This window comes from Suricata suricatta, chromosome 10 (genome assembly GCF_006229205.1).
Source record: "Suricata suricatta isolate VVHF042 chromosome 10, meerkat_22Aug2017_6uvM2_HiC, whole genome shotgun sequence".
NCBI lineage: Eukaryota > Metazoa > Chordata > Mammalia > Carnivora > Herpestidae > Suricata > Suricata suricatta.
In genome coordinates this window covers 55496655-55519684 of record NC_043709.1, presented here as the reverse complement: position 1 = coordinate 55519684, position 23030 = coordinate 55496655, and the positions used below count along the sequence as shown (strand labels likewise).

The window sequence follows — 23030 nt, the reverse complement described above, 5'->3', positions numbered from 1 at the left end:
ATTATCCCCAGGACTGCAAAGTAACACAAGTGGACAGGCGATCTGAGTCTAGTAAGCAGTTTAGATGGACAGTGGAGAATTCCATTCATCACTCTGGCTGAGGAGAGATCCCAGAAGGAGAAGGAAGTGCTAAGGGAGAGCAAGGCCCCACATCCTTCCAAACATCCCTCTGGTTCAAGGTCTTTTGACCTTCCCAGCCAGTTTCTTTTGCTTTCTGCTGGTGGTAGAGGGCAACAGGTGAGAGGTCAAGGGTAGCTGTGAATCCCAGGCTTCTGCCCTGGGCAGTTCCCCAACTTCTTGGAAAGACTGTTGCCTGTTGGTCCTGGTAGTCTCAGCTGGCAAGGTCCAGGGGTCCAGCTAAGGCAAGGTAAGCAGTCAGTGGCCAAGAGAGGTGGGATTAGGAGTCATCGCCTGGAGGGTGGGATCCTGTATTCTTCGAAAGATTGCTGGGAAATTCTTGCCTCCGTTGCGTAAGACCTTCTTTCCCTCTTCGGTTGAGGTGCCCAGGTGTTCCACAATGGGGTCTTCACTCTGGGAAAAGGAAGGATCCAATAAATCCTTGCCCACCTTTCAGATTGCCCCCTGGCCCTGAGACTCCTATCTCATCCTCCTGGCACTGAGCTGGGTTCAAAGACTACAGAACCACTCCGGAAAAGGCCTGTATCTTCGAAATTTCCCTTAGGCTCCCTACTTACCAGTTCCTCCAGAGGCACACGCTCAAACAGGGGGTGGCTCTCAAAATGGGTGCACATCCAGTCATGGAGCTCCAGCACATCAGTTATGGTATACACCAGCCCCTGCATAAGCAAAATCACTCTAGACAGGGGGCTGCATGCAATTGAGGGGTAAGAAGATTGGAGTTGGTGGTGTGAGTCCTACATGCACCCCCAATGAATTCTTAGTGGAAGGTCTCTGACTAGGCCACTCACCCCACCCTCCCTCCCACTCCGACTCACCCCGACTCTAAGCACGTAGGCATATTCTGCCAGCAGTGTGGGACTGATGATTCGCCACTTGTGCTTTGTCCGCTTGAAATGTGGGTCAGGGAAGAGGAAGAACATCTTTGTCAGCTGTGAGACAGACATGCATCGACAAGGTTGAAAACCTGGCCTCCATGCCCCACCTGCCTACCAGCCTGACCCACCGGGGCCCCTCCCCACCTGGCCCTTGCGGAAGAAGTTAGGAAGATGTTTCATGGCATTGCTACGGAGACAGGCGATGTTCTGGAAGCCACCTCCAGGAGCTGCTCGTAGGGCCCGAATCCGGTCTTGTACATAGTCTGAGACTTTCACCCGGATCTCCAGACCCAGAATCAGTGTGTCTGGGAACAATGGTGATAGTGCCACTGGACACGGAAATAAGAATGGAATCATCAACCTCATACTGGCAGGAAGTGTAAAGGGAAGGGAAGCATCAATCTGCAACTACCAAAATCAGGAATGGCAAGAATGGACAGAGAGATACTTGTATGGATGGTTCTATGCTACAGAAGAGGGTTAGGGTTAGGGTTAGGCTTACAGCCAAAGACTGCTACCTGGACTGGAAGTGGGAGGGCCTGTGAACCCCTGTACATGTGCACGTGTGTCAAGGTTTTCACACACTGTCTCATTTAATCCTCACAACACTCTGTGGTAAATTGTGAAGATGAGGAAACTGAGGGTCAGAAATGCCCAGGGTCTTAGAGCTAAGAAGAGGTAGAACTGAAACTTAGACCAAGGTTTTCTGCCACCAAGTACCATGCTTTTCCTCTCTGTCACGCTGTTACCTCTATGGGAATAACTAAAAATAGGGGCACCTGGGTGGCTCAGTCGGTTAAGCATCCAACTGTGGCTCAGGTCATGATCTCAGGGTTCGTGAGTTCGAGCCCTGCGTCAGGCTCTGAGACACAAAGCCTGGAGTGTATTTCGGATTCTGTGTCTTTCTCTCTGTCCCTCCTCCACTCACATTCTTTGTCTCTCTCTCTCTCTCTCAAAATAAATAAATAAACATTAAAAATAAAAATAGGGATGGGGCACCGAAGTGTCTCAAGTCGGTTAAGCATCCGACTTCAGCTCAGGTCATATCTCACAGTCTGTGGGTTCGAGCCCCCCATCAGGCTCTGTGCTGACAGTTCAGAGCCTGGAGCCTGCTTCTGATTCTGTGTCTCCCGCTTTCTCTGCCCCTCCCCTGTGTCTCTCCCTCTACCTCTATCACACTCTGTCTCTATCTCAAAAATAAATAAACATTAAAAAATTTTTAAAAATAAAAATAGAGAAGTGGCCTGGCACACGACTGGGACAAGTCATACAATACAAGAGAAACTTGAAAACATGAGAGTAGAGCAGAAAGAATGCGTTCTGGTGAAGAAGTGGGGAGGGGAGGGAAAGTGGTGGAATCCCTGAGAAAGAGTTCAGGATCACTGGCCACAGTGACTAATCTCTGATGCTTGTGCTGACCAGCTCACTGACCCGGCACCTTGCAGGTGAAACGGCTCAAGTAGGGAGTGAGGCCGGGGGTGGGGCCAGACAGGACAACAACCCAAGTTCTAAGAAGCATTTGAGACAACACCCTCCCTTCTCCAGGGCAAAGACCACAGACCCCGAGTACAGGGAATGTAGAGGCTCTCCACACTGACGTCACAAAACTGGAGTCTGGCCCGAAGGGGAAAGGCCAACTATGGCCCCCACCAAACCCGCTGAGGTAGCGGAACCCAGGCATGGCCTCTCCTTGTCCTAGAGAAAAGGCCAGAGTGTTACCTAACAGGCCACCATAGCCACAGCCTATGTCTGCAAACTCTACTTGGGCCTGAGCTCTCTCTTCATTCTTATCCTTTGGGTCATCGTGGCTCTTATTTTGATTCAGTGGTGCGAAGAACTCTGGGTATAGCTCAGACCAGTCCATCTCCTCTGGCTTCACAGGGCTATTGGAGAAAAGACATGAGAAACATGAGAAGGCTGGTCATGCCATTGCAGAAATGGTACTACGTGCGTGGGCAGTTATGTAAGGGTGGGAGGTCAATGGGAAGAGCATTTCTCAAAAATTCTGTAATAGTGGGCCCTGTGGTCTCAAGCAGACACAATGGAAACCACCCTTAACCACCAGGGTGAATCATAGGCCCATCATGAGGCTCATGATTGCTGACCTGCCCATCTCCATTTCTAGGAGTTGATGTGACTCCGGTCAGCCAGCTCTCCTTTCTGGGGCACAAGTTCCCCTTACCCCATCCAAGTACTAACCAGGCCCGACCCTGCTTAGCTTCCGAGATCAGACGAGATCAGGCGCGTTCAGGGTGGTATGGCCCTAGACACAAGTTCCCCTTACCCCACAGACTGACTACCTAAGGCACTCGGACCTTATTCTTTGTGTGTGCTTTGTGGTAAGAGGATGGAGTAAGGGGTGGACGGGATTTATGTATAGGTTTGTCTTTTTATTAAATCAGATCAAGGAAACCTGCAAGTTACTTTGTCTCCCCAGACTTGCACCGGGGAGACAACGGCCAGAAGCCACGCCCTCTTCCACGCTCAACCCCGCCCCCCGCCAAATCTCCCCGTCCCACCCCTAAAGCTGACGTCACCCTGCCGATTCTTCCCAGTCCGAGACCCTGCTGGCTGTCTCAGCACAATGGCCTTCCCCGGCTGCTGCGAGCTTTCCGCCCTCCTCTGCCTCCCGCTGCTCCCGTCCCCCTCACTCACTACCGCAGCGTGTGGTCTGCCATGGGGTTGGAGTGAGCACGTTGCCGATAGTAGCGCTTCTGGGGCTGCGAGGCCTCCTCGGCTCCCGCCATGATCCTCACTCCCGGGTTACTCCACTAAACCCACGTGGAGACCAGGGCCCGAGTCGCACGATGATGACGCAATCAAGCACGTTGTGAGCAGACCCCGCCTCTTAAAGACCCACAGTCAATTCGGCGGTCCTCGGCGTGGAGGGCAGGGAGGGGGCCAGAGCCGGAGGGCGCCTTCAAGGCGCCGGACTCCTGATGGGCTGGCAAGGCTTGATTTAGCACCCTCTTTGCTTAACCCGCTTCTGCGTGGTCTGGGTTACCATCCTAGTTGCAGGCACCTATGCACCCCGCAAGTGAGAGGGGTCCCAGGACCCCGCTTCCTACAGAATTGATCCTCGCTCCACCGCCCCCACCCCGTACCCCGGCCTTGGGCCAGTCCTCCAGGTCTGCCCCGCATGGTTCGACGTGAGCCCCGTCGAGTGTCTGCCAGGGACCGGAGCGGGAGGAGCAGCTCCTCATCCCACCTCCAGGAAGTCAAACTGCAGCAAGGAGGGCGAACTCGGGGAGGCGGGGCTCGGTGCCATGAAGAAGCCGAGCGGACCCCCACAGCCCCTGACCCCTACCCAGCCTCAGATCCGGGATCCCAGAGCTAGACGCAGTCAGTGTTCGCTCGCTTTCTCGGCCAGATGGCGGACCCCCGCTCAGATCCTGAATCAGAGTCCGAATCCGTATTCCCGCGGGAGGTTGGGCTCTTTGCCGACTCTTACTCGGAGAAGAGCAGGTTCTCTTTCTGTGGACACGTGCTGAGCATCACACAGAACTTCGGCTCCCGCCTAGGAGTGGCCGCGCGTGTGTGGGACGCGGTGAGGAGTGGGCGGCTCTGGGTGTGGGTCCCTGGGAGGTCCAGATCCCGGACTCTCCCTCTCCCATATGGAGTCGTCCCCGCGACAGTTTTTTCTCTCTCCCTTTTCCCCCCGTAGGCTCTGAGCCTGTGCAACTATTTCGAAAGTCAAAATGTGGATTTCCGAGGCAAGAAAGTGATTGAACTGGGCGCGGGGACGGGCATCGTGGGGATCTTGGCTGCGCTGCAGGGTGCGTGAGCTTCGTGGCAGGAGGGAGTGGCGGGGACTGGGTGGTGGAGAAATAGTCACTCCCTGGATTCTTGGGGGAAGGGAGTGGTTTGCAATCAGACCAGTCTCTTTTTAACAAACCGTGTGTGTGTGTGTGTGTGTGTGTGTGTGTGTGTGCGCGCGCGCGTCTTTCTGTGTGCCAGAGAAAGCACCCAGGGTATTTGATTTGAGGGCCGGGAATAAAAATCAGGCAGGGTTTAGAGGAAGCAGTTGTTTCTACCTTTTTGCTCTTTGTGCTTTCATGGACAATGGAGTCACTTAAAACCATGTTTGCTTTGGACGTGGTATTTTGTCAAAATGCCTATGTAGGGGCACTCTGTCCGGGGAGCAGTCTGCGTGTATTAAACCTCAGGAGTGCTTTATAACTTTATTATGATACATTTTATATTTTTGAGGTTTTGACTGCTTGGGAGAAATAAGCTTGAGTTTCTGAGGGTTAGGGTGGGTTTTGTGGGAAGTGGGGTAGCAATTAGGCACCACAGACTTGGAAAAGGAAAAGGGAAGGGAGGTTTTACTTCACTTATATCAAGAACCCAAAACTACAAAGGAAACGTTTCCTTGATTTATAATCTAATAGGCAAAACCTCACACCCCAAACACTCATTTAAAACACTTATGATGTCAATGCAAATGTCTTTGTTCGTGGGAACACAACCAGGTTACATTCAGGGAAGGCTTCCCAGAGGCAGGCATTCATTCTTCTACTCATTCAATCAATATATACTTGGAGTCTTCTATGTTCCAAGAATCATGCCAGGTATTGGGATACAACAGTGAGTCAGACAGATTTTCTGTTCCTCAGGAGCTTATGGTTCAGTGGGGAAGGTGGGGGAAGATGTTCCAGTACTGGAATTATCATTATGTATGCACAGAGCCAGTGGACATGCTCTGGCTATGTCTCCCTTGACTCCCTGGGAATTCATCAAGCAGAAACTCTAGCAGATAAGAAGGTGAACGGTGTGGACATGGCAGGCCCAGAAAGAACCAAGGGAGTGTTAAGAGCAATTTTTCAAAGGGGCGCCTGGGTGGCTCAGTTGGTTGAGCGTCCAGCTTTGGCTCAGGTCATGATATCACCCTTCATGGGTTTGAGCCCCACATCAGGCTCTGTGTTGACAGCTAGCCTAGAGCCTGGAGCCTGTCTTTGGATTCTGTGTCTTCCTCTCTCTCTGACCCTCGACTGCTCATGCTGTTTCTCTCTTTCTCTCCCAAAAAATAAATAAAACATTAAAAATTTAAAAAAAACCAATTTTCCACAATGGATGAGTAGACGAGAGGTGTGCAATTATGCCAAAGTGGGAGAAAAGTGTGGAATATGGATGGGAACACCTATTTCTATATGCTCAGAGGCTTCTCCGCCTTTGCCCCCAATTCAGCTGCCAAGTAAGAAATCTGGGTGTCATCTGTCCCTTGCCGTCTCCTGCTCACATCCTGGCAATCAGTCAGTCCTAGGGGTCATATGTTCTTAATACTTGCTCTGTCTCTGCTCCTTTTCTTACCATCTCTAGTTCAGGCCACTGCTGTTTCTTCCCTGGGTTTTCACAAGGGTCTTCCCGCTTTCCCCTGGGAAGGTTAGCATGCCTAAACTAGATTTTGTGATCCTCCTGAACCCAGTCTGCTTCTCCTTCAGGCTCCCCCCATCTCAGTTAATCAAACCATCCTCTCCCCAGTGGGAAACCTAGACATCACCTTTGACATGCTCTCTTTTCTCAACCCCATATCCATTATTCAAGTCCTAACGATTTTATGTCCTAAAAATCTCTTGAACCTCATGGTTTTCCATTGACATTGATGGTTCCCCAGTCCATGCCACCATCGCCACTTGCCTGGATTACTACATTTAGTCAAACTTGTCTTTAACTGCTTTAACTTCTTGCCCCCGCCTAGACTTCTGCCCACTCTACCCAGCAGTCAGAGTGATCTTTTCAAAAATGCAATTGTACTCACCTCTCACTCCCATCATTCAATGACCTCTTGTTCTTTCAAGATCAAACCAACACCTTTAGCATTGGCCTCCAAGGTCCTGCCTCCCTCTCTGGCCTCTTCTGTGCCTCCCTCTTCCTTCTTGTACTCCTCGTGCTACCTCTTGCCCTTCTGTCTTGCCTCAAGTCTGTCTTGATGTTCCCATCCTTGGAGCCTTCACACAGACTACTCTCTGTCTGCAATCCTTGGACCACCTGGTTAATTCATATGCATCCTTCAATGCTCAGCTCAAACATCACTTCCAAGGGGAGACCTCTTTGATATCCCCACCTCCAGGCTAAGGTGGGCTCTCGTGGTATATACACAACTGTGCTGACTGGTCTCATTTAAATTTATTGTTACTAAATCAGGTGACTCTTACCTGCTACGCAGCTAGTCTATTACATTTCCTTGTCCACTTATTCTTCCACTCCCCTAAACATCTGTTGCTTACCTTTCTGCCTTCAAACCTCCATATGCCTCCTTCCCTGACTTCATCCTTACCTGATGACTTTGTTGCCCGTCTCTTCTGATTGCTGCTTTTTTCTCATAGAAAGTGTCCACATGTTCCTATCACAACATCTACTCACTTGTCTATGTCTGTTTTAAGGGCCACCTTCTCTCCTGTTACCATGGATGAATACATTGTGCCCCTAGCTAAGGTCAAGCCTTCCACTTGTCACAAGACCCCAAACCTTCTCATTTACTCAAAGACATTGTGTCAGCAAACCTCCCCCCACCCCCAGTCTCCAGTCTCCCCTGCATTATCAGTTTTCCTTGTCTCTGGAACATTCTGTGTGTGTGTGTGTGTGTGTGTGTGTCTGTGCACGCGTGCGTGCACGCATACACATCTATACACATCTATAAATATGATATACTTTCTCCTATCTCAGAAGAAGACTTGGTCCTCCATATTCCTCCAGTTGCCACCCCATTTCTCTGTTCTGCTTACAACAAAACTCAAAAGAGTTACTCGTCATTGTCTCTAGTACCTGTCTTACTATTCTTCCCTCCACCTGTTCTACATTTCTGCCCCCAGTTGCAGCAGTCAAGGTTGTGACCTTCATTTCCAACTCCATGTTGGTAAGTTCCGGAGTCCGCCATGAGTCCGCCTTACTTGACTTTGCAGCATTTGACTGTTTTTCCTCCTTGAGATGCTTCCTTTTGTTTCTAGGGTACCACACCTCTGCCTTCTACTTATCTCACTGGCACTCTTTTCCAATCTCCTTTTTTGGTTTCTTTTTCTCTTGACCAACGGAAGTTTGAGTGTCTCAGGGCTCAGGAGCAGTCCTTTGACCCCTTCCGTTTTCGGTCTACACTCAATCCTGAGCAATCCCATCATCTCATGGCTTTAAATAACCTTTCTATGCTGATGACTCTGTAACTCTCCACTTTCCATTTCTAGACATGTTTATGGAACCTCCTGCCTACTGATATCTTCACGTGGTTGTCTGAGGGACATCTCATGCTTCAGGTGTTCAGAAAGGAACTCATGATCTTCATGTCCAGTCCTGTTCCTCCAACAGCCTTCCTCCTCTGAGTACATAGCAATTCGGTCTTATAGCTAGTCAGGTCAAACATCTTCGACCTGTCCTCAACTTATCTCCCTCTCTCTATCGTATTTCGTATCCAGTCTGTCAGCAAGTCCTGTTGACTGTACCTTCAAAATCGCTCAGGAGCTGACCACTTAGATGTTGCTACTGCCCTGGTTTAAACCACCATCACCTCTCACCTGGGTCACTGTAGCTGCCTCCTAACTGGTCTCTTTGATTCTGGCCTTACCCCTCTGTGGTCCTTTCTCATCACAGCAGACAGAGTGCCTTTTAAAACATATTGTATTTATTTTTAATGTTTGTGTGTTTGTTTGTTTATTTATTTATTTATTTTTGAGAGACAGCACAAGCAGGGGACAGGCGGGGGGGGGGGGGGGGGGACGCAATCTGAAACAGGCTCCAGGCTCTGAGCTGTCAGCACAGAGCTTGCTGCAGGACTCAAACCCACAGGCTGAGAAATCATGACCTGAGCTGATGTCAGACGCTTATCCAACTGAGCCACTCAGGCACCCCCGGAGTGATCCTTCAAAGCAGAAGTCAGTTTATGCCATTCTTCCACTTAAAATTCCCCAATCGCTTCCCATCTCACTCATGAAACACCAAATTTCTCACAGCCTCTTTATAAGGCCCTGATTAGGATCTGGCCCATGCTTTCCTCCTCACCTACTCTGCTCCAGCCGCCGGCCTTCCTGTTCTTTCTGAGACCTGCTGACTCACTCCTGCCTAAAGGTCTTTGGACTTGCTGGTCCCTCATTTGGTACATTCTAGCCTGCGAGGTCTACATGATTTGCTCCATCATTTCCTTCAGGTGTTTGCCCAAACACAAACTGTTCAGTGAGGCTTTTCCTCACCACTCAGTTTAAAATCACATTCCCTGCGCCATCCCTTAAGCAATTCTTATGCCCCTTCTCTGCTTAATGCTTCACCATAATACCCATTGCCGTTATTAAACAGTGTAGCTTCTTTTACTTGTGTTCGTTGTCCATTTTTTTTTGCCACTAGACCGTAATTCCCATGAGCAGAGGGATTCTTGTCTGATTATTTCACTGCTGTATTCTCAGCACCTGGCATATAGGCACGGAACAAGTATTAATGAAGGAAGGAATTCTTAGTACTTCCTGTTTCTGTAACAGTCATCATGATCATGATTAGTTTTGCAGTATCTAGTGTAAAATAAAACTCAAAGACTCTGAAATAAAACTCAAGGAAGGCTGAGGTTTTATCTTGCTCACCACTGTACTGCCAGAACTTAATAGGTGCCTAATACCTGTATTTCTTGCATAAATGAAGCTTTCTGAAGTGCTTATCTGATCATCTTCACCCTCTGCTTCTACCTATAAAACCTACCACCCTCAGGATCCAACCTGAGTCTCTTCAGCATGTCGTCGTCATTCTCGTGTCTTGACACTTTTCTCCTCTCTTCCACATCCCCTAAGATTCAGCCTTCCTTGAATATGAATTGCTCTTGCCACCAGGCCTCTGTACTTTCTGTTCTCTGCTTGGAAAGCTCCACCTGACTAACTCCTACTTGTCCTTTAAGGCTTGCTGAGGTCATGTCTTCTGGGAAGTTTTCCAGACCCATGAAGTTTAGTTTTGGTTAGTAGAGGTTGGGTGCACAGCCCATGTCCAGCTTGGTCCTGCCCAGGCTTCTGCTGACAGCTGATTGCTGTATGTTGGGCAGAGAGGTTGAAGATTAACTCAGGGAGCACGTTGATGTTATAGAATGTCACGAGAATGGCAGTGGGTGAGATGGAGGTAAGGATAACTAAAAGCCAAAATGTTCACTTCCGGCTGTCAAGACACTGCCCTCTAGGCCCAGAGGTCTCTGGACTTTCTGGACAGGAGCTGAGACCCCTCGGTTGGTCCCTCTGACTTGCATTTCTCCTCCTTCCTCTCTCTCAGGGGGGGATGTTACCATCACTGACCTGCCCCTGGCCCTAGAGCAGATCCGGGGCAACGTCCGGGCCAATGTGCCGGCTGGAGGCCGGGCCCAGGTCCGCGCCTTGTCCTGGGGGATTGACCAGCATATCTTCCCTGGAGACTATGACCTGGTGCTGGGGGCTGATATCGTGTACCTGGAGCCCACCTTCCCACTGCTGCTGGGCACTCTCCAACACCTATGCGGGCCCCATGGCACCATCTATCTGGCCTCCAAGATGAGAGAGGAGCACGGGACAGAGAGCTTCTTTCAGCACCTCCTGCCCCAGCATTTCCAACTGGAGCTGGCCCAGCGGGATGAGGAGGAGAATGTCAACATCTATAGGGCCAGACACAGGGAACCAAGACCTGCTTGACATCACCCTTCTGCTCCTCTGAACCCCTTGTCTTAAGAAAGAAACTGCCATATCTCCAAAGCTGTAACACAAGGAAGAAAAGTATGGGCTTCCCTTGCCTCTCTCTTTCCTCCTTCCCTTTTTGTTCCCCCACATATTCCTGGGCAGGTGCAGGGAGATGCCTGCTTGCTGGGAATCTGAGAGCCCTAACAGCACTGGGTTAGAGCACAAAGGCTGTTCCCAGCTCTCGTTCTCAGAGGAAGACAGGAGCGTGTCCAGGATTTTTAGGGGCAGGGGAGGCAAATGGGAAGTGAGAGCAGTGGCTGCAGAGAGACTGCCCCTGAATCCTTCCGGTTCTGCTCTTGTTTTTTGTTTTTTTTTTTAAACAGAATGGATTCCAGACTCTCATGAAAAAAAATTTTTTTAAAGGGAAAGAAGATCATTTCTGCTCCAAAGAACTCTGGCTTTTGCTGGGGGTGGGGGTTGGGGGCTAAGAGGGAAGAAGCCTCAGACTACCCACTTCTTGCTTGTGGAGTCTGGTGGGACCCTGTTCTAACTGGGTCAAGCCCTCCCTGCCCTGTAGCCAGGGATAGGCAGCAAAGTTGTCCTTTGGACTATAGCTTCTTTCATCTATTTTGGAGGGGGATCCCTAATCACTAAGTACTAGGTTCTTCTCATCTTTAATTTTTCTTTAGGTTTCCAAGTCCTGTCAGTCCCTTCGTAGTATGTTTTGTCTTCACCTCTTTTCTCTCCTCTGCTTGGGGCTCTCATTACATATTCCTTGGAACACATAAACCCTCCCCTGGCCTCCTGGCTTCCATTCTCTCCCCTTCAGGCCATTTATCAAACTCTTGTGATCTTCCAAAATCAGCTGTGACTGGCTTCTGCTGCCTACAGTGAGAATAAGCTCCTTGGCTTAGTACTCAGTCTATCCCACGTGACCCCAAACTACCCTTCTACTGCATTTACAGCGGGTTTCCTACATGTCCTGCAACTTCTGGGCAAATTACACATGTCTACTCTGTTCCCTAAATCCACCCGCAAATTCCCTGTTTTCTTCATTCTTTTTGTTGATTCCTTGCCTGGAAGGGCTATTTCTACCTTTCAAAATCCTTATTACTGTTAGCCTCTTTCCTGAAAAAAGATTTTACTGAGCCTCTTATTTGGATGTGATTTCTTTCTCTTTAGAGACCCTGTTACTGTTCATCTTCTGGGTGTGTCTTGGGTGGTCCTTTGTTCAGATTTTCTCACTATTAGATTACCTTGAAGGGTAGGGTTGTGGTTTACTCCTCTCTAATTCGGTGAAGTGTAGCACACCTCCCGGCATATGGTAGATGTTCCACAACCATTTTGCTCATTCAACAAATATTCACAGGGTTTGTTGAAGGAACTCCACCCTACCTCCTCCCTAGGCCACCTTGGCCAAATTTCTAAACCCACCCACCTACCTCACAAGTTTGTCTTGAGACTTAAATATATAATGACTATGAAAGATGAATGGAAATAAAGAAGCATAAAGTGTTGCCACATGTCTTGGATTGTTAATTTGCGGTGACTTTGTCTCACGGTTTGCGTTATCTCACGGGGGGTGGGGGGGCCGGGGAATAACTCCCTTGTGAAATGCAGTCTCAGAAAGCGAAGCAGAGGCGGCGAGCGTGCCTCCACCCCCGGCCAGCATGTGACGCTGTTCTCACTTGTCGCGTTGCGGTGGAGAAGTTTGGCCCTGCCGCCACGCCGTAGGCCGGTGGCCTCACCGGGATGCGCCGGACGCCGGCAGTGTGCTCGGGGGGCCAGAGAGATGTCGCTGCTGAGGTCGTTGCGCCTCTGCCTTGTCGCGCGGGCCGGGACCTGCTCGGTGAGGGATCTTGGTCTCGGCACCGTCCGGCTTTCCTTGCGGATCTCCCGTGCGCTCGGAACTCACCCTTCCCTTCCTCCGCGGCCCCCCCCCCCCCCCCCCCCCCCCCCCCCCCCCCCCCCCCCCCCCCCCCCCCCCCCCCCCCCCCCCCCCCCCCCCCCCCCCCGTTCAACTCCATCCCACCCTTCCTCCGACCTCAGTTTTTCTTCGCGGTCCAGTCCCCCGTTGGCTGCCTTTCCCCACCCCCGGAGCCCCAGTGTCTCCTAAGGTGGTCTCCCTGCCGACGTGCTTTCCACCTCCCGCCTGGTTGCTTCCTGCTTCTCAAACCTTTCTTCTCACCTCTGCAGGCGGGGCCCCTTCAGCTTCAGTCGTCTCAGCCCGGGCACACGTTTCACGCTGGGCCCTGGTTGTCTTCCTCGGCCTCCAGCAAGGAGCTTCTCCTGAAGCTGCGGCGAAAAACAGGCTACTCCTTTGTGAACTGCAAGAAAGCTCTGGAGGCTTGTAGCGGGGATCTCAAACAGGTGTGGGGGAGGAGGGTCCGACCTCAGTCTCCCAGAGAGGTGCTGCCCAGTGACCCATCACGGCACAGCTCTAGATAGGATTCTGACTTAAAATGACAACCTCCCCCTTTTATCGTGTTTTAGCTCTAGAAGCAATGAACTCAGGATCCCACGGGTAACAAACCGTATTCCAAGCACTACTGTTACGCTGTTTCCTGCCGCTTGGAGCCCAAGGGGCTTATGTGAGATCTGGGAGTCAGACCCACCGGGACTCAAACCATAGTGCCCTCACACCAACCCTGTGATCTTGGACACCTCACTTGATCTTTCAGAGTTGCATTGTTCTTGCTTGTGTAATAAAAATACTACTGTCTGCCCCATAAGGTTGTTGGGAAGATTAAATTTATCCAGAGCACCAGGCACTGGTGCTGGTATTTGGCGGTCAGTGGTAGGCTGCCAGTGAATGATAGACCACTTTAGTTTCCATTATAGGATTGAAGAGAAGCAGAAAGAGTTAGGGAACCAGAACATATTGTAGAGCCCCTTTCCGTTCTGAATTCTATGACTCTGGTATCTGCCTTGTTTTCAATTTATAGGCAGAGAGCTGGCTTCACAAGCAGGCCCAGAAGGAAGGCTGGAGCAGAGCTGCCAAACTCCATGGCAGGAAAACTAAAGAAGGTTTGATTGGGCTGCTTCAGGAGGGAAACGCAACTGTGTTAGTAGAGGTGAGTTGTCAGAGTTCCAGAGACTGGGAGCAGCTGCCCCTTGGGTGTGAAACTTTGGGGTAGATCCTTTGCATTCTTAAAGAAGAGGTGTGAGAGGTTTGGAATTAAACTGGTGTGGGGGCCTGGGTGGTTCAGTCGGTTAAGCATCTGACCCAATTTCAGGTCATGATCTCAGTGATCTCTCGAGTTCGAGCCCCAAGTCAGGCTCTATGCTGACGGTGCAGAGCCTACTTGGGATTCTTTTTCTCTCCCTCTGCCACTCTCCCACGCACACGCATGCATGCGTGCTCTCTCTCTCAAAGTAACTAAGTAAATAAACTGGTGAGACCACAGTTATTGTCAATTCACATAAGTGTAGAAACACACAGGTGTCTTGACAAAGGCCCAGCAGTCAAGAATATTACAGATATTCCCCAGTTTTCAAGTTTGTTTTATGCACTTTGCTTTTTCAAAAGGCCTATATTCGTACCTGTTTTTGTTTTTTACTAACCAAAGGAAATCTGGAGAGTTGTTTCACTTTTATGAAAAAGGGCAAAAAGTGAAAATAGCATTTAGCGTGTTTTGCACTGAGCCATTAAAGAGGCAGGGGATACGGTAGCAGTGAGAGTTGGCCCGCCAAGCTTCTGCCCCGCGAACTATACTCAGCATCTCAGCATCCAGCCATCACAGCGTTGAACTCTGTGCGCATCTGTGCTTTCTGTGCATCCATTTCCATATAAATGAATGGTAATCGATTTTTCTGCTTTGTGCCATTTTACAGGAACATTTTGTAGGATCGCTCTGCTTTCAGAGAGTGGGGCGCATCTGTATTTCTGAATATGAGTCTCCTGTAACCTTACACCTTTTCATGGATTGTTTCCTGGAACAGATTTTAAAGCTAGGAATTTATAATAATTAGTTGATGCATAGCAAGTAAGCTGCTTTTTGTTTTTGTTTTTTTATGTTCATTTATTTGAGAGAGAAAGAGCACGTGTGGAGGAGGGGGAGAGAAAGAGGGAGACAGAGGATCACAAGCAGGCTCTGGACTGACAGCAGAAAGCCCGAGGTAGGGCTCAGACTCATAAGCTGTGAGATCATGACCTGAACCAAAGTCGGACACTTAACTGACTAGGCCACCCAGGCGCCCCAAGTAGCTGTTTCAGAGGAGGTTTAGGAGGCTTAATTGGTGAGATTAGAACAGAGTGAGAAAGGGAGATAAGTGTGCTGATAGCGCGTTGGAGGAGGCTGGAGAATGAGGGATGAAGGCCTGCAGTCACAGGCAAGTAGTGAACTCATAATGAGTCCTTCGGGGACCCCACGGAACCACGTTTTGAATATGTGGGTCACTGCTAACTCACTGACAGGGCAAGAACTGTTTCATCCGGTTTCTGACTTCGAGCTAGGAGAGGAACTGCAGCTTTAAAATTCTGGGGTCACTAAATGTCCACTGACTGATGGATGGATAAAGAAGATGTAACGTATGTGGACATATGCGCACACATACACACGATGGAATATTACTCGGTGAAAAAGAATGAAATCCTGCCATTTGCAAGATGGAAATGGAGCTGGATGGCGCTGGAGGGTGTTATGCTGGGTGACATAAGTCCAAGAAAAGAAAAGGAAATTTTGAGGCCGTTTATTTCTGTTTTGTTGAGCCTGCAGCTTGTTCTACAATACCTTGGTTTACTCCGGAGTCCTAAGGCACTTTGGGAAACCATCAGTAAACTGCTTCCACAGTGATATAACTTTGTTCCCACAGGTAAACTGTGAGACCGATTTTGTTTCCAGAAATGTGAAATTCCAACAGCTGGTCCAGCAGGTGGCCCTGGGCACCCTGATGCATTGTCAGAACCTGAAGGATCAGCTCTCCACGTACAGTAAAGTGAGTTGTGGGGACTGTCTCTCAACATGCTGGGTTGATGCACACACACCCCTTTCTTTGCATCTTTGCTGTTCTCTTTATTCAGACGTTCTCTGTGTCCCTTCCGTGCTTCATGTCCTTGCTTCACGTCATCTCTTTGGATAGGAGTATCTTCCTTCCGTTGCTCTATTCCCTTGTTTTGCTTCATTTGAAAACTTTCGTTATGTATGTACATAGTATGTTTTTACTTGTTTATATATTGTCTTTCCTAATAGACTGAGCTTCTTGAGGCAGAGAGCTTGTGTTTTCACTACTATGTGTCTGATGAAAGAGGAATGGGCTCAGCATTTGCTTCAGGCTCCTTAAATCTGTGCTGAGTGAGTGAGTGAGTGAGTGGAAGAATGAATGAATGCCTGTGGGGTAGAGTCTGTCAAATCAGGGGAAGCTTTGTATTCAGAAATCTAGAATGGCCTGAGGAAAGGATTCTTCAATACAGGTGTTGGAGAAGGTGCAATTTAGGAGAATTGGCATATTCTTGTCCATAAGAAGGTCAGGATGGAATTATATCAGTCTCCCGTAAGGCAAAAACAAACCAAACCGACTACTCACAGTCGGTTTTTTTTTTGTTTAGTACTACATTTTTCCTCCTATTGATCAGTTTCTTGAGAGCTCAGGGTAAATGTTAATTGTTACTAGCATTAAATAGTCATTATATGGAAAACTATGTGGAAATTATTGAGTTTTGAGAGGGAAAGAGAGTGTGCACAGGCAAGGGGCAGGGAGAGAGGGGGAGTGCAGAGCCTGATGTGGGGTTCGAACTCATGAACCATGAGATCATGACCTGAGCCAAAACCAAGAGTTGGATGCTTAACTGAGCCACCCAGGTGTCTCCTTCCCTCTTTTTTTAATGTTTATTTTTGAGAGCGAGAGTGTGAATGGAAGAGGTGCAGAGAGAGACGGGGACAGAGGTTCCGAAGCAGCCTCTGAGCTGACAGCAGAGAGCCTGATGCGGGGCTCAACTCATGGACCATGAGATCACGACCTGAGCCAAAGTCAGACACCCAACTGACTGAGCCACCCAGACACCCCTTTAACTTTTATTTTGAAGAAAATTCAGACTTACAGTAAAGTTGTCAGTGTTCTTCAATAAGCTACATTGTACTTTTATCTAGATTCATCATTTATTAACATTTTGACTCATTTGCTTTATCACTTTTTTTTAAGTTTATTTATTTGAGGGAGAGAGAGTGCATGCACAAGGCAGAAGCAGAGAGAGAGGAGAGAGAGAATCCCAAGCAGGCTCCACACTGTCAGTGCAGAATCACAAATCATGAGATTATGACCTAAGCCAAAATCAAGAGTCAAGATGCCCAACCAACTGAGCCACCCAGGCACCCTGCTTTATCAGTTTGTATATACATATTATTATCATGTTTGTTTTATATGGTTTAATTGTAAATATTTTTAAATAATCTCTACACCGAATATGGAGCTCGAACTCACAACCCCAAGATCAAGAGTTGCATGCTCAACTGACTGAGCCAGCCAGCAGTCCCATCAGTATTTAAAAAAATTTTTGCAAGTATGTTACAGGCGTCAAGACCCTTTTCCCCTTGAACACACTGTCTCCTGAAAATGACATTCCTCTGTGTAACCACAGCATAGTAGTCACATTCAGGAATTTAAACATTGATACAATATTTTTGTTTACATACTACATGGTAACATACTCATATTTTCCAAGCTAGCAGGTTTTTTTTCTGATCCAGGGCAGTCAAGTACAACTGCAACTAATTGCATTACAGTTAGTTTTCATGTCAGTTTAGTCCCCTTTCTTTGTTCCTCAGCGTTTGTCTTTCATTACATTGACCTTTTTTCCTTAAAAGATTTTAAATAATCTCCACATCCAATGTGGGCCTTGAATTTACAACCCCAACATCAAGAGTTACATGCCCTTCTGACTGAGCTAGCCAGGCGCCCCACATTGACATTTTTGGAGGTTCAGGACAGTATTGTGGAATAAGCTTCATCTGGGTTTTTAGCATGAATATGGAATAAGTTATCCTGAACTTCTCTCAGAAAATCATGTCAGGAGGCACATAAGGACTGTTGGTCCCATTATCGATGTTAATTTTGATCTCTTCTTGGTTAGCGTGTAAAGTTATTCTAGTCCTCTTTGTAATTAACAAGTAATCTGTATGGGAGATTCTTTGAGACTCTGTAAATGTTCCCCCCAAAACTTACCTGAAAGTATTCGCATCCATTGAAGATTCTGGTTAGGGTCAGTTATTTAATTTATTGAAAAGAAATTTTTAAAAAATATTTTTGTTTTATTATTGAGAGACAGAGCATGAATGGGGGAGGGGCAGAGAGAGAGGGAGACACAGAATCTAAAGTAGGCTCCAGGCTCTGAGCTGTCAGCACAGAGCCTGACGTGGTACTCCAACTCACGAATCATGAGATCATGACCTGAGTGGAAGTTGGACACTTAACCAATTGAGCCACCCAGGTGCTCCATGTCAGGGTCAGTTATTACTCTAATAATTGCATATAGGTTACTTTTCTAACTATTACAGTTTCTCTTACATGTATTAGTTTTATTAGTTGGCATTCTGTTGTAAAAAAGACTTCTCCTGATGTTTAGTGATTTTACTTAGTACTAGTATCGACTCATGGATTATTTTATACAGTATATCATAATTCATTATATAATCCATTATTCAGTTTGATGTTCAAATTACCCTGGATTTGGCCAGTGCAAGCTGGCTGTATTGACCATTAGAAAATGTGCTCATTATTTTCTGAGTATTTTCTTACTTTGTACCATAACAAGATACTTTGGGCCTATGTATGTTTACTCATGAGTATATTTACTCATACTTTTTTTGTCCCACCCATAGAATTGGCTACCTCTCCAAGGAGTCCTGATCCTTTTTAATGGGGGAATAGTTTTTAGAAACCAAGGCCTGGTCATTACATTTGCTTATTTCTACTGAAATGTCATTGCTGCTCTGCTCTTTCAGCAGACAGATCCAGGAAGTGTATGTGTGTGTGTGTGTGTGTGTGTGTGTGTGTGTGTGTGTGTGTGTTCTCTCAACAGTTAGTACACTTGCTCTTAGTAATGTCAATATGTTTACTTGTTTAGTCATTGTGATGATATCCACTGTTTTATTTTATTTTATTTTTAAAATTTTTAATGTTTTATTACTTAATTTTGAGAAAGAGTAACAGAGCAGGAGTGGGAGAGGAGCAGGGAGGGAGACACAGAATCCGAAGCAGGCTCCAGGCTCTGAGCTGTCAGCACAGAACCCGATGCAGGGCTCAAACCCACGAACGTGAGATCATGACCTGAGCCGAAGTCGGCAGCTTAACTGACTGAGCCACCCAGGTGCCCCCCCCACCCCGACCCCACTGAATTGTTTTAGAGTTACTATACCTGACCACTGCAAATGAGAAACCTATTAAGGAGTTCAAGATTTCTTTGATGTTCTTTTTGTCTTTACAATGAAGTTATGTGGTCAAAGGACTGTACTGAAAGTTACTTGGCTTAGTTTGTTTTCTACTGTGAAGTTAGGTTATTCATTTGAAATGTAGTTAGTCTTACGTTTCTGTTTGTTTTCGAATATGTAAACCATTAACAGGATTCTGAAGGGTTAAACTGTAATACACACACATGCACACACACTGATGGTCTCACTCCGTCTTCTCCTTTCTCATTTACTCTCGTCCACTCTGCAGATGACCAGTTTCATTGGGTTTGGGATATCCTTTACTTCTTTTTGCAGAACTAAGCATATTTATGTAAATACTACTTTCTTACACAAATGGGGGTGTGATATACATGGACTCTTTTCATTTGCTTTTCTCACTTAATAATATGTCCTAGAACTACTCTGTGGCAGCGCATGCAGATAGTTCTCCTTCCTTTTTACCAGCTTCGTAGTTTTCCACTCGGTGGCCTAGGCGTGGTTTATCCAACAAGTCTTTGAGCTTCAAGATTTTACGATTGTTTGAAAATACTCTTCTTGATTTCTGGGAAATTACAGTTTAAGAAGTTAGGCCAGAGGGTAGGATTGGGATGGAATTGGGTGGGGGGTGCAGTGATAGATTAAAATATTTATAAAAATGCAACTGTTATCAATTTGTAACATCTTTGATTTATTGAAAACATTCATTTGTATTTAGTTGTCTTAAATTATTTTTTGAAAACTAAGCTATTTTTGGGGCGCCTGGGTGGCTCAGTCGGTTGAGCATCCAACTTCAGCTCGGGTCATGATCTCTGGTTCGTGGGTTCGAGCCCTGCGTCGGGCTCTGTGCTGACAGCTAGCTCAGCCTGGAGCCTGCTTCGGATTCTGTGTCTCCCTCTTTCTCTGACCCTCCCCTGCTCATGATCTCTCTCTCTCTCTCTCTCTCTCAAAAGTAAATAAAACAGTAAAAAAAATATAAAAAAGAGAAATAAGCTATTTTTGCCTTGACTCTTGGTAATTTAAAGAGGACAGAACTGATTCGTTCATTTTCTTTGTGTGCTTAGGGCTTCTTGAATTCCTCGGAGCTCTCTGAACTTCCCGCTGGGCCTGAGTCAGAAGGCTGTCTCAAGGATCAGCTAGCCTTAGCAATTGGTAAGTATCTGTAAGAATTGTGGGAGCTGGAAGTTAAGAAGTAGATCTTCTGGTATCTTTGGTATTTGTTCCTCAACACCCAGATCAAGAATCACAAACTCATGGGCCTACACGGGTCAGATACTGTGAATGTGGGAAGCGGGTCGTGTTGTGTTTTAGATATTAGTGAGCTCTAGGCTCCCTGAAAAGCTCACACTCCGCTGAAGGAAACCATTACCAAGCTCCAGCCATTTGTTACCTCAGGGTCCCAGTGTGGTCCGAAGTTTTAAATTCCTTTATAAGAATTTAAAATTCTTTATGTATGTATGTATGCAAAATTTTTAGTTTTTAGCTATTCGCCGCTGACCAGAATCCATTTTCAGCACTCTGCAAGCATCACTTTACTGACCAAACTAAGCATGTCTTCAGGCAGGGGTGGCCCTTGGCACCTTCTGGTTCACTACCTCTCTCTACGCTGTGAGAGAAACAGTACATCAGAACCCATCTCACCCTCTTTATGGGGGGATCTAGCAATATTTTGGGGTTTGTATGTAGGAATTTGATCTCTTCTTTAGAAAAATCTGATCCTGAATTTGTGACGGTACATTCTTTCAGGACCCGCTGGCTGCAGGAGCCACATCTGGGTCATTGTGCCAGAACTGATGGGGATTTTGCTTTCTTCCTACGTGTTCTTGATGGAAGGAGGGAAGGAGGGCTGGGGTTGAGCTTGCTGGGAATTTACTGCTTATTCGATGTTTCCAGTCAAGGCATCAATTCTGTTTTTATCAGGTTATCGTGAACTATGTGTGATTTGCTGAGTCATAGATGAGAAACCAGGCAGACAGCTGTGGATGAGACTTATTAAGAAATTCTGGAAGAACCGGGTGTTTCAGCTATGTCAGTTTCTGAGAATTAACTATTGTTTAGATGCTTTGAGTAGGTTTTTTTTTTTTCTTAATGTTTATTTTTAAGAGAGAGACAGCGTGAGCTAGGAAGGGGGAGAGACAGAGAGAGAAACTCGGAATCTGAAGCAGGCTCCAGGCTCTGAGTTGTCAGCACAGAGCCCGATGTGGGGCTCAAACTCATAACCAGGAGATCATGACCTGAGCTGAAGTCGGACACTTAACCGACCAAGCCACCCAGGCGCCCTGAGGTGCTTTGAGTAGTTTTAAGATTTATTTTGATTTCTGGATACTCCCCCGTTGAAGACTCTTAGCTAGAACTATGGCTAATATAGGGATATTTACCCAGATTCCTTTTGGGGTCACTTATTTGAACTTCTGATAGAGACAAGGAAAACTGGAATCATTTTTGGTTCTTTTTGTTTATAAATTTTTTTAAAGTTTTTATTTTGAGAGAGACGTGGGGAGGATAAGAGAGAGGGAGAGAGAGGATCCCAAGCAGGCTCCCTGCTGCCAGCGCAGAGCCCGGCGTGGGGCTCAAACCCATGAATCATGAAACCGTGACCTGAGCTGAAACCAAGAGTGGTTGGATGCTTAACTAACTGAACCACCCAGATGCCCCATTTTTTTGTTTAAGAACAACTCTGAAAATGTTGCCTTTTTATTTCTGATGAGAGGAAGTTGAAACTGTCCGATGACATGCGGTTTTGGATTTTCTGGGGCTTTTAGTCGTGGGCTGTTTCCTGGTACAGTGGATGATGATTGTGTTAGTTTTGGTGGTTTTCGGAAGGGATGGTAATTTTGGGAGGAAGAAAACACTCAATTGCTTTGGAGTGAGATGTGGGTTTTATTTCCAACTCTGGCGTGCATTAGCTGTGTGACCTTGGGCGGGTAGCTGGAGGTCTCTAAGCCTGAGTTAAAGGTAGTGATGATAGCCAGCGTTTGAGTGCCACTGCGGGCTAGGTACTGTAATTACGTGCTCTGACATGTTACTTTGTGTATTTCTCATGAGAACCTCGCTTCCCGGTTATCTTGAGCAGCGTCATCTCCCATCTTACAGAGGAGGAAGCAGAGCTTGCTAAATCAGTAAATGGGGTTAGGTTCTTACGTCGGTCGCCTCAGGTCCCATAGCTGGTAAGAGGCAGGACTGTGTGACACCAGGGTCTGTGTTTTTAAATGCTGGCGAGGCACATAGTTGGTGCTCCGTAAAGGTGTTGTTTCTCCCACTCCAACCCTCTCCTCCTACACACCTTTTCCTCTTTAAACTGCAAATGATATCTTCCCATCTTAAAGCATTTCCACAGAATGCATGCAGAGGACTGGCTTCGGGACTCGGCCGCCTCTATGCATATTTAGGTGCTACCACAGTCGTCATCTCCTGGAAGTGTGTTGTTTGCTTTCTTTTAGGGAAACTGGGAGAAAACATGACCCTTAAACGAGCTGCGTGGGTGAAGGTGCCGGCCGGGTTCTATGTTGGCTCTTACGTCCATGGAGCAATGCACAGCCCCTCGCCCCACAACCTGGTGCTGGGGAAGTACGGGGCCATGGTCATCTGCGAGACGTCTGAGCGGAGAGCAAACCTCGAAGACCTTGGCCGCCGCCTCGGGCAGCATGTGGTGGGCATGGCCCCTCTCTCGGTCGGCTCTCTGGACGATGAGCCTGGGGGAGAGGCGGAAACCAAGATGCTGTCTCAGCCGTACTTGCTGGATCCCTCCATCACCTTGGGGCAGTACGTGCAGCCTCAAGGGGTGTCTGTGGTAGACTTTGTGCGGTTTGAATGTGGAGAAGGCGAGGAGGCGGCAGAAGATGAATAGGTTCCAGAGACTTGGCCCCAGGAGGAGATGCTTATTCTTAGCTGCGGACATCATTAGGAAAAGCGTCTTCAAACCCAGAATTGGTTTTTCATGCGCATTTATAATGGAGCGATATACTCAATGGGTAAAGTTATTAAATAAAAGTATTATAAAGAGAGTAGAAGCTTTTCCTTGTTTG

General features: G+C 47.5%; 3 protein-coding genes across 4 annotated transcripts; 2 read left to right on the top strand and 1 right to left on the bottom strand.

The window, feature by feature from the left end:
• Window positions 1-43: 43 nt before the first annotated feature.
• Window positions 44-4125, bottom strand: METTL1 (methyltransferase like 1). 2 transcript variants are annotated; one of them, XM_029953654.1, is made up of 6 exons: window positions 3672-4125; window positions 2736-2899; window positions 1161-1345; window positions 957-1028; window positions 696-797; window positions 44-531 (listed from the first exon to the last, which is right to left on the bottom strand). In XM_029953654.1, the coding sequence occupies exons 1-6, from the start codon at window positions 3761-3763 to the stop codon at window positions 376-378; spliced, it is 771 nt and encodes a 256-aa protein (XP_029809514.1). In that variant the 5' UTR covers window positions 3764-4125; the 3' UTR covers window positions 44-375. The 2 variants fall into 2 exon arrangements, with proteins under 2 accessions (XP_029809514.1, XP_029809513.1); XM_029953653.1 differs by having other exon boundaries at window positions 957-1070; window positions 3672-4121.
• Window positions 3886-12144, top strand: EEF1AKMT3 (EEF1A lysine methyltransferase 3). Its single transcript, XM_029953655.1, has 3 exons — window positions 3886-4563; window positions 4681-4792; window positions 10245-12144. Exons 1-3 carry the CDS (start codon window positions 4387-4389, stop codon window positions 10634-10636), a joined length of 681 nt encoding a protein of 226 aa, XP_029809515.1. The 5' UTR covers window positions 3886-4386; the 3' UTR covers window positions 10637-12144.
• A 214-nt stretch (window positions 12145-12358) lies between these two features.
• TSFM (Ts translation elongation factor, mitochondrial) lies at window positions 12359-23012 on the top strand. The gene is made up of 6 exons (XM_029953652.1): window positions 12359-12470; window positions 12818-12991; window positions 13567-13695; window positions 15437-15559; window positions 20070-20157; window positions 22446-23012. Exons 1-6 carry the CDS (start codon window positions 12414-12416, stop codon window positions 22850-22852), a joined length of 978 nt encoding a protein of 325 aa, XP_029809512.1. The 5' UTR covers window positions 12359-12413; the 3' UTR covers window positions 22853-23012.
• Window positions 23013-23030: the final 18 nt, after the last annotated feature.

Excerpts from the sequence above, each read along its gene's own strand:
- METTL1 (XM_029953653.1), bottom strand. The coding sequence starts at position 3,763 with ATGGCGGGAGCCGAGGAGGCCTCGCAGCCCCAGAAGCGCTACTATCGG. Across the intron at positions 1,346-2,735 it reads TGGCTATGGTGGCCTGTTAG|TGGCACTATCACCATTGTTC; the intron begins GTAACACTCTGG and ends TTCCGTGTCCAG. Across the intron at positions 532-695 it reads GTGTGCCTCTGGAGGAACTG|AGTGAAGACCCCATTGTGGA; the intron begins GTAAGTAGGGAG and ends TCCTTTTCCCAG.
- EEF1AKMT3 (XM_029953655.1), top strand. The coding sequence starts at position 4,387 with ATGGCGGACCCCCGCTCAGATCCTGAATCAGAGTCCGAATCCGTATTC. Across the intron at positions 4,564-4,680 it reads CCGCGCGTGTGTGGGACGCG|GCTCTGAGCCTGTGCAACTA; the intron begins GTGAGGAGTGGG and ends TTCCCCCCGTAG. Across the intron at positions 4,793-10,244 it reads GATCTTGGCTGCGCTGCAGG|GGGGGGATGTTACCATCACT; the intron begins GTGCGTGAGCTT and ends CCTCTCTCTCAG.
- TSFM (XM_029953652.1), top strand. The coding sequence starts at position 12,414 with ATGTCGCTGCTGAGGTCGTTGCGCCTCTGCCTTGTCGCGCGGGCCGGG. Across the intron at positions 12,992-13,566 it reads GTAGCGGGGATCTCAAACAG|GCAGAGAGCTGGCTTCACAA; the intron begins GTGTGGGGGAGG and ends TTCAATTTATAG. Across the intron at positions 15,560-20,069 it reads AGCTCTCCACGTACAGTAAA|GGCTTCTTGAATTCCTCGGA; the intron begins GTGAGTTGTGGG and ends TTGTGTGCTTAG.